Raw genomic sequence first — 13,986 nt, 5'->3', positions numbered from 1 at the left:
CGTAGAACAGCCAGGGGGATGTCAATCAATACCTGGGGGGCGCCATTTCAATTTTCGCCTCAGGCAGCAGAAAAGCTAGAATCGGCCCTGATGACATCTGCCAACACTGCTTCTAAGAGCTCCTTGATAGCTTTTCCCTTTGATGACTCCAGTCTCTTTGGAGCCCACTTAGATTAAATTATCTCGGAAGCAACATGTGGGAAAAGCACTCACCTGCCTCAAACTAAGGCTAGACACGCTTCTAATCCCAGGAAACTAGAACACATTTTTCGTCACTTTAGTAGATTCATCGGTCCATGGGTATTCGGGCAGCAGTCCCACCAGGACTCTAAGAACAGACCTTCCTTCAAGCAACTATTCCTCCTGGCACTACCACCCTCAGGCTGCTAAGCCTGCAGTGAGTATGACCAGTTCCGCCTGAAGGTGCGCCCCTAATCGGGTCTCGAGTGGGGGGCAGATTTCTACTCTTCAAGGACGTCTGGCTCTCACATCTCGGACGCCTGTGTGCGGGAAATAGTTTCCTCAGCGTACAAGACTAAATTTGTATGCCTTCTGCCTAACAGGTTCTTCCAGTCCAAAACACCTTCAACACCTGCCAGGGCAGTTGCCTTTTTTCAAGCAATACTTTCTTGAGTCAAGTAGTCATGTTCCCTGTTCCTTTAGGCCAAGAATTTTGAAGGTTTTACTAAAATCTTTTTGCAGGTCCTCTTCATGGACGTCGGCCTTTGAGGTTGGGTAAGGTGCCTTCCAGAATCTCACGGCCCAGCTCCTCTGGTCCCACCAGGAAGCCATTCTCCCTATCAATATTCTGACTCAGTCAATGGAGAATTTTTTCTAGCTGGCAGTCTGGTCAGAGTCCAGACAGACAATGTCACAGCAGTCACCTACATCAATCACCAAGACAGGACACAGGGTTTGGTGCTAATGGCAGTAGCATCCAAGATTCTGGAATGGGCGGAGCTTCACATTCCTGCTCTCTCGGCAGTCAACATTTTTGGGATGGACAATTAAGTTGCAGATTCTCAGTTGCAAACGGGTCAACCCAGGGGAGTGGGCCCTTTATCATGAGGTGTCCAAATCTGTTCCAGGTGAGGCACACCAGACATGGACTTGCTGACGTCTCAACTTAGTTGCCAGGTAGCCCTGTTCTTCTCCTGGTCTCGGGACCCCGAGTCATACGTGGGCAACGCTCTGCTGGCTCTGGGATCACTTGAGCCCGATTCACAAGTTTCCGAGCTGCCTCTTCTTCACAAGCTCCTCAGGAGGGTCAAGGCCAAGGGGATTTAGACCCTACTAGTTGCTCTAGACTGGCACACCAACATGGTGGCTCTACTAGCAGATGTTCCCTAGTCCTTACCTCTTTGGCACGATCTCCCTAAGGGGCCTCTCTTTCACCCAAGGTTTAGTCACTTATTTAACTACCTGACTGTGGAAGCTGCAGTGCCGATAGCTCGAGGCTGATCACAGTATGTAATCAACACCATGTTAAAGGCCCAGAATACCTATTCAGCCCTTATCACCGTACTTGGAAGACATATCTGCAGTGGTGTGAGGAACAATATCTTTCGCTCTTGACTTTTTCTTTGCAAAGGCTCTTGGCGTTCAAGGAGGGGTTGAATCGTGGGCTTGCGCTCAGCCCACTTAAAGGAAAGGTGTCGCGAAAATTTATTTTTCTAGATAAATTTGCTTTTAGTATGTTATAAAAATAAATTTTATTTATTTGTGTTTTTGTGTTTAACTTTTTTCTTCTTTCTTACTTTTACTTCACTGTGGGGGCTGCCATTTTTTTTTTCATCTCTGTATGTGTCGATTAATGACACATAAAGAGATGGAATATGGCACATACATCCCCATAGAGAATGCAAACGGGAGCCGTTCCAGTCACTATAGTGTACGCCGTCTGTGTGGAAACGGCGCATGCGCCACTCCCACACAGTCCAAAAGGAAGGTCTTCGGCAGAGCGACATCCGGCCCCATTTTCATGTGGACCGTAAGCCACGGCCGGACAGTAAGATGACTACTTCCGGTCGCAGCTTCCGGACATATGTTCCAGGCAGCGAAGACGCGAGGAGTAGGATCGGAGGCAGCAGCAGCGGCAGGAGCAGGTAAGTTATGTTTGAGTATGTGATGTGTGTATTATGTTCGTGCTATACTGTCTGATTACCACTGTATTTAATCCTCCTACACTGTGTGCCGCCATTTTCTGAGCGAATGCACAGTGCAGGAGGATTAGAAGATTCAACCACCTCCTTCTCCTGGCACTAGCAAGGATAAGGGAGGGGGGATTGTGTGAGCTCACTAGAGCGTGTGTGTCTACACCAAATTTGCAGCATAAAGCAATGAGGTTGCTTTTCCACATTGCAATGCTGCAATTTTGGGAATTGCTCACTCTAGTGACCAGCACATGGAAATGTTATAAATTAGAATCTAATTTATAATATTTCCTGACTTGTGAAAAAATTAAAACAGTGTTTAATTACTTAGATACTAACTGTTTAACTGAAAAAAATAAATACAATTTCTAGCGACACATTCCCTTTAATTAAGGGGCAGGTATCTGCGTTGTGTTTTTTTTTTATTAACAGACCTCTGGCATCTAGATCCAATGTCCGAATTTTTTTTTAAGGGGTTGTACACGCAGGGCCCCCAACTCAGTGATGGGATCTGACTTTAGTTGTCTCTGCAATGCAGTCAGCTGCTTTTGAACCTCTTCATGAGATTTTGTTGTGCCTGGTCAGCTGGAAGGTGTTCCTTGTGTTGTGACCGCGATATGGAGGTTTTCCGTGCTGACAACCCTATCTTGTTGTTCTTCGTATTTGACTCTCCATCAAGATAAGGTAGTGCTCTACATCGTGCCCTCTTTTTTGCCCAAGGTGATCATCTCCTTCCACCTGAACGAAAATATTGTTTTGCCATCCTTTTGTCCATCTCCTTTGCATCCTAAGGAACACTCTCTTCATAATTTGGATGTGGTCTGCGCCTTTCGATTCTACCTGTTACTTCCTTTTTTTGTCCCTGGACTCCTTGTTTGTTTTTCCAGAGGGTCCGGCTTGGCAACTTCTAAGGCTACAATTGCTTAATGGCTGTAGTTGGCTATTTGCGAAGAAACCCCCAATCCGGATTACAGCCCATTTCACTTGGGTGGTTGATGCTTCCTGGGCTGAGCGCCATCAGGCTCTTCAGTTCTGCAAGACCGCTACCTGGTAGTCTTTAAACACATTCACCAAAGTTTCCTTGGTGCATGCCTTTACGTTAGCAGATGTTTCCCATGGTTGCAAGGTGTTGCAGGCATCTCTGGTGATGCTTACCTACTTCCTTTACCCATGTGGGCTGCTTTGGGAAATCCCATGGTCGGTGTCCCCCAATGAGAAAATAGGATTTTTTGAGTACTCACCGTAATATTATTTTTTTGTCCAGTTCATTGAAGGACACATCTCCCACCCTTTTTTTGCTATGAAAATCATAAGGTTGTCTATCGGACATGGTATTCTTTTTTTGGTTAAGATATTCTTGTTCTATTAAGCATTTTTTATTCTTAGTGTCATGGCTCCTAATGGCACCAGCATGGTCTGTGTTCCCCAATGGACTGGTGGGGAAAGGACTTTATGGGGAGCACTAAAAAAAAAAAATCTTGTTTTTGGTACCGAATGTAAAACAAAAATCATGGAGTTTGGAAGCGGTTGCCTCATTGCTGAGAACAATTTTAATAGAAGATTCACCATCAGCGGATCGCCGCAGGTCCAGACCCCCAGCAATCTGTTGATTTTTGCCAGGTAAAGTTTGACATTTCTACTGCAGCTACAGGGGAACTGTAGTATTAAATGTGACCTTTCAAATGAAAGAGAGAGAGAGAGAGAGAAAGAGAGAGAGAGAGAAAGAGAAATTGTTGGCTCATAGATATGGGTCTCAAGCAAGGGGCTCCTGTTCATGACATTCATATGCCCTAATAGGGTGTATAGAGAGGGGCTGTCCAGAATAGACAATCCCTATATGCACCACTGTTTTTCTTGAAACCACAGGCATAGTGTGGACAGGATTTGTACAAATTTCATTCACCACAATCACAACCACAACAAAAACGCTTCAGCTTAACCTAAGGTGTCCATTCACATTAGATAAAAATCAGCTGAACCCACCGATTTTGGCAGGACCATCCAACATTTTAATGTGTAGGGAGTAGCTCGACTCTCCCCGATGGCAGATATCATGCCTTATCCTTTGTTCTTGCCAAAGATAAGTCGGTGCCAGAGGTGTCTGACAGCAGTTTCTTCCTTTCTCCTCATTAAAATAAACATGCACGGTAATCGTAAATTCGGGAGCAATAGTGGTCGGCTGACAACTATCTAAAGTGTATGGGCTCTTTTAGCTGTATGTGTCTCTCCTTGCGCACACATACTTAGAATATAGCTTTAACATCCTCACTACTTTCTAAGCATTATTCTGTTGATAATATATTACAATCAATAATTTTGTACAATGAGATTTATTCATATACATAAATACAATAGATATTCAAAATGTAATTATGCTTAGAATTGTAAAGATAATAATTTCTCAGATTGGTTGTATTAAGTGTAAAAGTCACAGGTAAGAACACTCATTCATACTTCTTAATAGTTGCAAAAGACATAATGGGTACGAATCATGAATTAAAAAACGAAAAAAAAAACATTTCTAAATGGGCATCAATAACAATTCTCAATAGTGTAGTTGGTCTAACCATTTATTCAAAGGTAGTTGGAAAAAAAAAAAAAGTGCTTATAATAAAAAATAATCTAAGACACAAGGTGTTTGGTCATGGATGTAGTTTTGGGGAAAGGTTGACTCTGTAAATACCTTTTAAGACTGGATTCACACATACAGTTTTGAAGGATCCAGAAGTATAAAGAAAATTTTGTCTCCACTTTGGCTCATGAAAATAGGCTAAAACTGCACATGCGTGATCCCATAAAAACGAAAAACTATTCTGGAGCATCTTTTCTTAGAACTCTGTGCTGTGCAATTACTCTGTTATTCCTCCTGGAAATTAATGAATAAATTGACAACTGTGTGTTACCATTCTCCTTACCAATAGAGGTGTGTCCCTATACAGTGTGATACTATCCAATGCTGGCAGTGTGACTCTTTAGGGATATACCCGATTGAAAAATGAATGAGAACACCCAGTTATCAATTTGTTCATACTTTTCCAGTAGAAATAACACAGGAACAGTAGTTCACAGACTCAGAAAATACGCTTCACAGTTATTTCAATGGGAATACAAGTATTTAATAAGCCAAACGTGTCAGGAGAGGTCACAAGTCTTCTATAAAGGAACACTCCAGGCATGTGTGTGTGTGTGCGTATGTGTGTGATAATGCCATAACAATAATCTCTGCGTCATGCACCTCACAGTATCAGTTTTGCCCAGAGCCATTTCCTAAGCTAAACCAATATTCATGATGTGTAAGAAAGGCCTCTTTACTCAGCAGTATTTCTGGGTTTATATTCCAGTCTGTTTACTTGCTAAAAAAAATTGTATTAGATCCAAAAGTAAGTATTGAATCCTTAACCAAATATGGCCGTTCAAAGGAGCCCTAAAGAAGTGCTTTGTGCAAAGTGGCCCTAAGTGGTGATATGTCCTTATTTTGACACCGCAAAATAGATGAATCTTTCCATTATTTGTTCTTTTTCTTTACATACTAAAAGAGCTGTTCTGTATAAAAATAAAAATATATTTAATTAGAAAAAAATGCATCCGTGAGCAGCAGCAATTCTGTGGTTCTCAGCACGGACCATTTTATTCAATTTTTTCCATTTTTCGAGTATGACTTGTTATCCTCTGGATACTAGGCTGCTGAATTGAATGTTGGATTTTCAATATAGAGGTCATTGGGTGACAAATTCAAAATGTCCTCCATTGGTGGACCTTCATCTTCTGGAGGTATTTCTGCCTCAAACATTCGCTGTAATAAGGCATCCACGGTCCTATAGCCTGAAAGACAATAGTATAAAACCAAAGATATTAAAAAGAACATGCCAACTACTCTTCATTTTTGTAAGCCATTAGAGCAGACCCTTCATGCAGTCTTCAGACTGTATGAAGCAATGTAAAGGTGGTGGTGGGCCCGTTGCCTACAGGTCCCCTGTAAGACTGTACAGACTACAATGTTCTGAAGAAGCTTGAATTGTGAGACATAAGGCCTCCTGTCATGTGCATAGAGCCCGTATGGGGATACAAAGAGCCCATGTGCTTCCTTATGGTACTGTGTTGCGGTGACAGTCTCTCCTAGAGGCAGATGTAATTTACTCTACGGAGTGGGCGCATTTCAATAATTCATTGTAAATATATTGCATTATTATTTTTTCACTGGCTCTTAGTTAAAACACGTATTATAGCCCAGTGATGTATTGCCAATTCTGCTGGTTGTCATTGGAAACAGTCAACAAGCTTGTCAGCAGAGAGATCTCTAGTGGTTCTCTAATAAAGAAGTAGGACAGTTACCTTATCCTGTGCATAACTAAATATACAAGGAATTGTAAGGGCATATTGAAGTATACCATAAACTGCAATAAATTCAGTCAGCCCTAGGCTCCTTCAATAAATACTGGACTGTCGGTCCCTAAAAGGTATGGGCACAGGAATGCCCTGTGCAGGGGTGTAGCTAGGGGGGGGGGGGGCAGGCGGGGCATGTGCCCCGGGCTCAACTAGGTTGTTGGGAAGGGGGGGCTGCGTGGCAGAGCAGCTGATCGCTGCTGATAGGCGCCCTGTATGTCGGACACCAGCAGCAGCGATCAGCGTTAGGCAGAGCCAGGAGTTCATGTGGCGGCGTTCTGACTGGGGTCTGTGACGGCCCGGGAGTGGATCAGTCCAGTCACCTGACCTCACTGGTCCACTCCCGGGCTGTCACCGACCCTAGTCAGAAGGAAGTCCGTTGCTGCCTGCGCAGTATTACCTCCTCGGCTCCTTCGGTGAGTAACGTCAGGCAGAGCGGAGAGTGGTAGAGGTAGGCTACCGCTCTCTGCTCTGTTTACAGTGTGGCACTATTTACAAGGGGTGGTGAGTGTGGTGCTATTTACAAGGGGGGTGGTGGGCTGTGTGTGGCACTATCTACAAGGGGGGAGTGTGGCGCTATCTACAAGGGGGGCAGCGGGCTGTGTGTGGCACTATCTACAAGGGGGGCTGTGTTCGGCCCAATTTAAAAGGGGGGGACAGTGTGGCGCTATTTTACAAGCGGGGGTCAGTTTGGCGCTGTTTACAAGGGGGTCAGTTTGGCGCTATTTACAAGGAGGAGCTGTGTGGCATTATCTACAAGTGGAGGCTGTGTGTGGCACTATCTACAAGGCGGGTCAGTGTGGCGCTATTTTAGAAGGGGGTCAGTGTGGCGCTATTTTACAAGGGAGTCAGTGTGGCGCTATTTACCAGGAGGGGCTGTGTGGCGCTATGTACAAGCGGGGCTGTGTGGCATTATCTACAAGGGGGGCTATGTGTGGCGCCATCTACAACAGGGGGCTGTGTGGAGCCATCTACAACAGGGAGGCTGTGTGGCGCCATCTACAACAGGGAGGCTGTGTGGCGCCATCTACAACAGGGAGGCTGTGTGGCGCCATCTACAACAGGGAGGCTGTGTGGCGCCATCTACAACAGGGAGGCTGTGTGGCGCCATCTACAACAGGGAGGCTGTGTGGCGCCATCTACAACAGGGAGGCTGTGTGGCGCCAGCTACAACAGGGAGGCTGTGTGGCGCCAGCTACAACAGGGAGGCTGTGTGGCGCCAGCTACAACAGGGAGGCTGTGTGGCGCCAGCTACAACAGGGAGGCTGTGTGGCGCCAGCTACAACAGGGAGGCTGTGTGGCGCCAGCTACAACAGGGGGGCTGTGTGGCGCCATCTACAACAGGGGGGCTGTGTGGCGCCATCTACAACAGGGGGGCTGTGTGGCGCCATCTACAACAGGGGGGCTGTGTGTGGAGCCATCTACAACAGGGGGGCTGTGTGTGGAGCCATCTACAACAGGGGGCTGTGTGTGGAGCCATCTACAACAGGGGGCTGTGTGTGGAGCCATCTACAACAGGGGGCTGTGTGTGGAGCCATCTACAACAGGGGGCTGTGTGTGGAGCCATCTACAACAGGGGGCTGTGTGTGGAGCCATCTACAACAGGGGGCTGTGTGTGGAGCCATCTACAACAGGGGGCTGTGTGTGGAGCCATCTACAACAGGGGGGCTGTGTGGCGCCATCTACAACAGGGGGGCTGTGTGGCGCCATCTACAACAGGGGGGCTGTGTGGCGCCATCTACAACAGGGGGGCTGTGTGGCGCCATCTACAACAGGTGGGCTGTGTGGCGCCATCTACAACAGGGGGGCTGTGTGGCGCCATCTACAACAGGGGGGCTGTGTGGCGCCATCTACAACAGGGGGCTGTGTGTGGAGCCATCTACAACAGGGGGCTGTGTGTGGAGCCATCTACAACAGGGGGCTGTGTGTGGAGCCATCTACAGGCAGCTGTCCGTGGCGCTAACTACAGGGGTCTGTGTATGGCACCATCTACAGGCAGCTGTTTGTGGCATTATCTACAAGGGGTTGTGTGTGGCCTCTTTAATTTATTGTTATGGTAACTCCCTTATAGAACTATATCGCTTGTAAAATGTACAAATAGTTTTATGCTCGAGTTACATTAAAAAAAATTGTGAATAAAAAAATTACACCTCATTGATTGGTAGAGCAAGCAAACATGGCGAGGGTGAAGGAGATATCGGGAAAGAAGTTGTGGGGGGGGGGCGCCAATCTGGATCTTTGCCCCAGGTGCAGGAGAACCTATCTACGCCTCTGCCCTGTGACATGGTTTTATGAGGGACTCCCCATTGTTTCCTCCTATGTACACCGGGATCATAGTTGATTGTAGTGTTTAAATAGTTAAAATTGGAGATCAGCAATTTCTCTCTTTATTATAGCTTTAATGCGGCTATTGTTGGACAGCTAAGGCTGCTTTCACACTACGAGGAGAGGATCGAAAGATTAAACGGAAAGCAACGATTCCGTTAGAATTACCATTGATTTCAATGGTAATTGTTTTGTTTCAGTTGCTTTCCTTTGGTCTCCGTTCGCTAGGTTTCCATTTTTTTTCACGAAAACAAAAAGTTCTGCAGACTGCACTTTTGCTGCTGTCAAAAAAATGGAAACCTAGCGAACTTAGCCTAAACTCCAGCTGCTGACTTTTACGTTAAACATGGTTGTTCGATATGCAAATATTTTGTGCAGGAACAGATTTCATTATACTCTTTGTGAGGCAGGTTTACTTTAAAGGAGGATGTCCGAGTTTTCCAAAATAACGTTTAATAGACCGCAATCATAAAAATGTAAAATTACTAACATATGTTGGGGGTAATTTATCAATAGTGTTGAAGGGAATGCGTGAATTTACGTTTCATGAAAACGACGCAACTCGACCAGGCATGTTAGGTACATTTCTTTTCCTTGTGCCACCTCATGGCTTATGTACATATATACCAACATGGCACACATCTTTTATAAATGTGGTGCATTTTACAACTTTTCCGGTCTATTATATATTTATGCATTTCAAGAATTTTTTATGAAGTTTTCATGTTTTTTTTTTTTTAAAAGTCCTATAGAGAAGACTATGGAAAAAAAAACGCCACGGACCCTAAAAACGCTGCATAAATATCACAAACAAAAATGCTGTGTAAAGTAACATCTGGCCCACAAATAAACTTCACCAAAAAAACGCAAGTTAGGCCCCATGCACACGACCGTAGATTTCGTCCGTACGGATTGGAAAAATGGCGCATAGTGATCCATTCTGTACTGCAAGTGTAATTGGATGTTACACTAACAGCTCGGCGTTACATTGATTTGGTTGTGGAACCACTGATACGCTTTCTCCAGTGTCCCAGAAGCCGTTCTTCAACAGGACAACACCAGGCCGAATGTTGCTCGTGCTACTGTGACCAGCCTGCTTGACCAAACGTGCTACCATGGCCTGCAGCATCTCCAGACTTGTCCTCCATCGAGCACATCTGGGACGTCATTGGTCGGCAATTGCAAAGGGAGCTGCCAGCAGCCAATCTTGATTATTTGCGTGCCCAAGTGCATTCAGCGTGACATAACATTCCTCAGACAACCATTAATAACCTCATTGATAGGATGTCAAGGCGTGTAAGTGTGTGTATTTCTGTGTCTTTCACTCATACTCTATACTGAATAAATCAAGATGTTTGGAATATTTTGTTTCCATTTTTTTTTTAGCATTTGCATATCATTAACATGTCTATCGATCCTGTAATTTACACAATTCCAAAACTTTTCCTTCTTGGTGTTGCAATTTCAACGTTGAGTGAATATAAAACAATGTATGTGCCTAGTATGAAAAAAAAGGAACTTTCAAAATGCAATAATTATGTCTATTTTTATGCGAGAAAAAAACAATAAGTAAAAACATACGTTTTGAGGCAATTCGAAACATCAATCCTTTCTGGTTTCTCTCGCCAAACCCTCCGACATTTTCACAATCGTCCATGTTGTCCACCAAGTTCCTAGTAGGAATATCTCCCCTGCGTTCAATGAATAATGGAGAATAAGATCACTTATGACCTGCTGCACAGTAAAAGTGTAAACTGACCTGTCATGACATACTGGGCCCAGTGGGGAAGTGGCCCGCCCTGGATCCCTGAAACAGCGCAGCTTTGAACTGGATCTAAGTCCTCAGGACACGGACCTAGTTGATAACATTCCCCCGTCCCTCCGTGTGTCTATTGCCGTGCCCGCAGGCTCCCCTGCCACATCAGGCTCCAGCCCACAAGGACTGTGCTGCAGTGCTTACAAAGTCCTGATGCTTGGTCGTTAAAGGATTTCATGGTTAAAGTTCATTAGTCATAAGCAAGCAGGGATATATAGAAAAAACGGAGTTACCAGTTGGATGCTTAGAATGTACAGAGCACAGAACCAGTGTTGGGGCATCTGTATACCCAGTCTGCTTAGCGAGTCAAAGTGTGCGGGAAGCCTTGTTTACGGGAAGCTCTTGGAGAGTCACCACCATATAGCACGCTCAAAGCAATGCGAACAAAACAGTGCAGCAAAAATGTCTAGTTATCTCAGCTGTAATGAAAACTGCCTTATAAATGGCGCGGTTATTTCCTGCATACACAGTAAGAATATTGTGTAAATGTAATTTAAACCAGTGTACAGATCACTTACTCCTGTGCTGCCATTCCAAGCTCCTGGATCTTCTTTTCAATGGCACTTTCAACTTCACTTTTCTCCAGGGAGTATTCCACAAAAAATGCTTCCAAAATAAATGCTACAAATATGCTGGAAATCAAAACATACAAAAGTATTGCAAAAATATAATATCTACTGTTTAGGAGGGTTTGCGGTCATTGGTTAAATAGAAACTACCATTTAGCCACTGTAAATGTTATAGAACTGTAAAGTCAGCAATTCCCTAATATGTACCAATTACCCAAAATGTTCCCTTTAAGAGCAAAAGTAATTCAGGCAACCTAACAGGGCGGCTATGGCACTGTACTGCAGACGGGCTCTGCTCTAAAAGAAAAATCTCTTGCTTGCGAAGGGAGCAATTCAGGTGATATGTATATATTATTAGTCTGCAAAAGTTTTGATCTTGCCGTGTCGTCACCTCCGGCCGCATGTCCTTCAACATAGCGACTCAGCGCTCCTCTAGGGAGACGGTCACACTCACAACTGCTGCTGTGGAGGACAATCGTCCTGGCACGGCTGGAGGTGATGCAGGGACAGTCTTCCTGTAGGAGCGCTGAGCCGCTGTGTTGAAAGACATGCGGCTGGAGGTGACAACACAGCGTGATCTCACAATTGAAGCGGAGATCACGCTGGGCTGGGGAGAGGAGAACTGTATGATGCTGATTGGACAGCGTCATACAGAAACTATTACACCGCTCATAGAGAAAATTAAGAGTTACCTCCCATGTGGCTAGTATAGCCATAGTAGCATATTTAGAAAAAAGCTAAATAACTTTGAAAATAAAATCGTTTTGGAACACAATTTAGACTGTAGTGATCAGCATATTAGATTGGTTAGTAGATAGGGCATTAATAAACTAATGAAAGGTCCTCTTTAAAAAGTGGAGCTCATCCCACATGCTGCCATTATTATTTGTAGACATGTTGACACCCCCACATCACCCCTTCAATGTGTTGCGTTTAAAAAAAAAAAAAGTTATCCTACAACAGCTCAATAGGGTTGAGATCTAACAATTATAGCGGCCAGTCCATCAAAGATTATACCGTGTCTAGAATAAATATGACATGGGATCTTAGCAAATGCTAGAGCTCAGTACAAATCGTAAGGTGCCAACCAGTGAATAATGGTAATTATAATGAAAGGAGGGAGGAGGGAAGGGAGGGAGGGAGGAAATAGGCGGAGGGAATAGGGAATACACAGAGGATAACCACTGGCAAATAGGCACTCGGCTCAGCGTTTTTATAAAAGTATCAAAATTTAGTGCACAATGCAATGGTATTAATATATATAACCCATAAGCCTTATTGCATGGAGATGCAATTGGTTACATGAACGTAACAGACAAATTTAGAACCAACAGAAATTAGGGATGACATGACATTGTAAAATTGATTGGTAACTCTCCGGTTCATTGTTCTTTAGGCTAAGTTCACACCATGTTTTTGCATACCCCCCCCACCCCTCCCCCCAAGACTAGAAAATGTGTTTAAAAAATAAAAAAAAGCCAGGGTGCAACAGATCTATCCTTCTGCTATTGACTTCAATTGTAAAACAAAACTTAAAAAAAACAAAACATAAAAAACAGGACCCATTCGGATCCTGTTCTTTAATATGAAAGATACAAGGATCCTGCATTATATAGGTGTCCTTTTTTTTTTAAGGTAAATTTTACAAAAACGGTGTGTAACTCCTTACCATCAACAAAGCAACATCAGATCAGAACATTTATTCAGGAAACTAAGAACTGATCCTGACCGGAGATCCACCCACAAAACAAATATTATGTACAAAAACTGAATGTACTAAATACTTACTTGATAATCATTATGACAACCACCACATGGAAAGCAATGAAATAAAGTTTTGCTGCCGGATGGGTCACCAGAGCAAACCCAGTAGCAAGAAGTAGGATGTTAAGAAAAGTAGAAATTACAAGTAATATTGGACGACATTCTTCCTTTAGAGACTGCAGCAAAACGGCCTAAAACCATGTAGTTTTGGATGTGGTTTTAGAAATTGCAGAAAAAGTGCGGTTTTGGTGCTGCGCTCTTCCATACCAATTTGCACCGTGTGAATAAAGGGCTACACACAGACTTTTTGTAGTGGGAAATTTTTGGGGGAGATTTTCCGATCTTAAAAGACTGTGTAAACTGTACCCTTTTTCCATTTAATGCATGTGTTTAGAGCTTATAAACATTTTTCTAATAAACATGAAAAATGTGGTTTTGTTTTTGCACTGCAGCTTCCATCTATCCAATATACACAGAAGCTGCATAACACTCCTGTAAGCAGATTAAGTCAGTCAGAGGGAATGACTGACAGTGGCTCCTGTGTGCTACTAAGGCTATGCTCACACGCTTAACAAAAAACTGCTAAAAATACGGAGCTGTTTTCAAGGGAAAACAGCTCCTGCTTTTCAGCCGTTTTTTAAGCTTGCATTTTTTACAGCAGTTTTTGGAGCCGTTTTTCTATTGAGTCAATAAAAAACGGCTCCAAAAACGGCTCAAAAAGTGACATGAAATTCTTTTTACGAGGCTTTTTTTTAAAATCAATCAATGAGCAGTTGTCAGCCCCTGCATTTTTAGCCATTTTCCGGGACATTTACGGCCCGAAAAATGTCTGAAAACAGCCTCTGATTTTCAGGCATTTTTTATGCATCAGGCGTTTTTTTTTACGACCGTTTTTGGAGCGGTTTTTTTATTGAGACAATGAAAAACAGCCGAAGAAGGGACATGCACTTCTTTTTTTACGGAAAGGTCTGACGGA

General features: G+C 43.9%; 1 protein-coding gene across 1 annotated transcript in view; it reads right to left on the bottom strand.

Moving 5' to 3' along the window:
• Positions 1 to 4,558: 4,558 nt before the first annotated feature.
• Positions 4,559 to 13,986, bottom strand: part of LOC142761289 (two pore channel protein 2-like) — a 32,835-nt gene continuing 23,407 nt past the window's right edge. The window contains exons 16-19 of the mRNA XM_075864478.1: positions 13,035 to 13,125; positions 11,196 to 11,309; positions 10,443 to 10,552; positions 4,559 to 5,975 (exon numbers count right to left, since the gene is read on the bottom strand). Of these exons, the coding sequence (XP_075720593.1) occupies positions 5,830 to 5,975; positions 10,443 to 10,552; positions 11,196 to 11,309; positions 13,035 to 13,125 (461 nt within the window). The 3' untranslated portion in view covers positions 4,559 to 5,829. The remainder of the gene's footprint in view (positions 5,976 to 10,442; positions 10,553 to 11,195; positions 11,310 to 13,034; positions 13,126 to 13,986) is intronic.

This window comes from Rhinoderma darwinii, chromosome 4 (genome assembly GCF_050947455.1).
Source record: "Rhinoderma darwinii isolate aRhiDar2 chromosome 4, aRhiDar2.hap1, whole genome shotgun sequence".
Taxonomy (NCBI): Eukaryota; Metazoa; Chordata; class Amphibia; order Anura; family Rhinodermatidae; genus Rhinoderma; species Rhinoderma darwinii.
The sequence above is the reverse complement of the archived record's forward strand: the minus strand, read 5'-3'. Positions and strand labels throughout refer to the sequence as shown.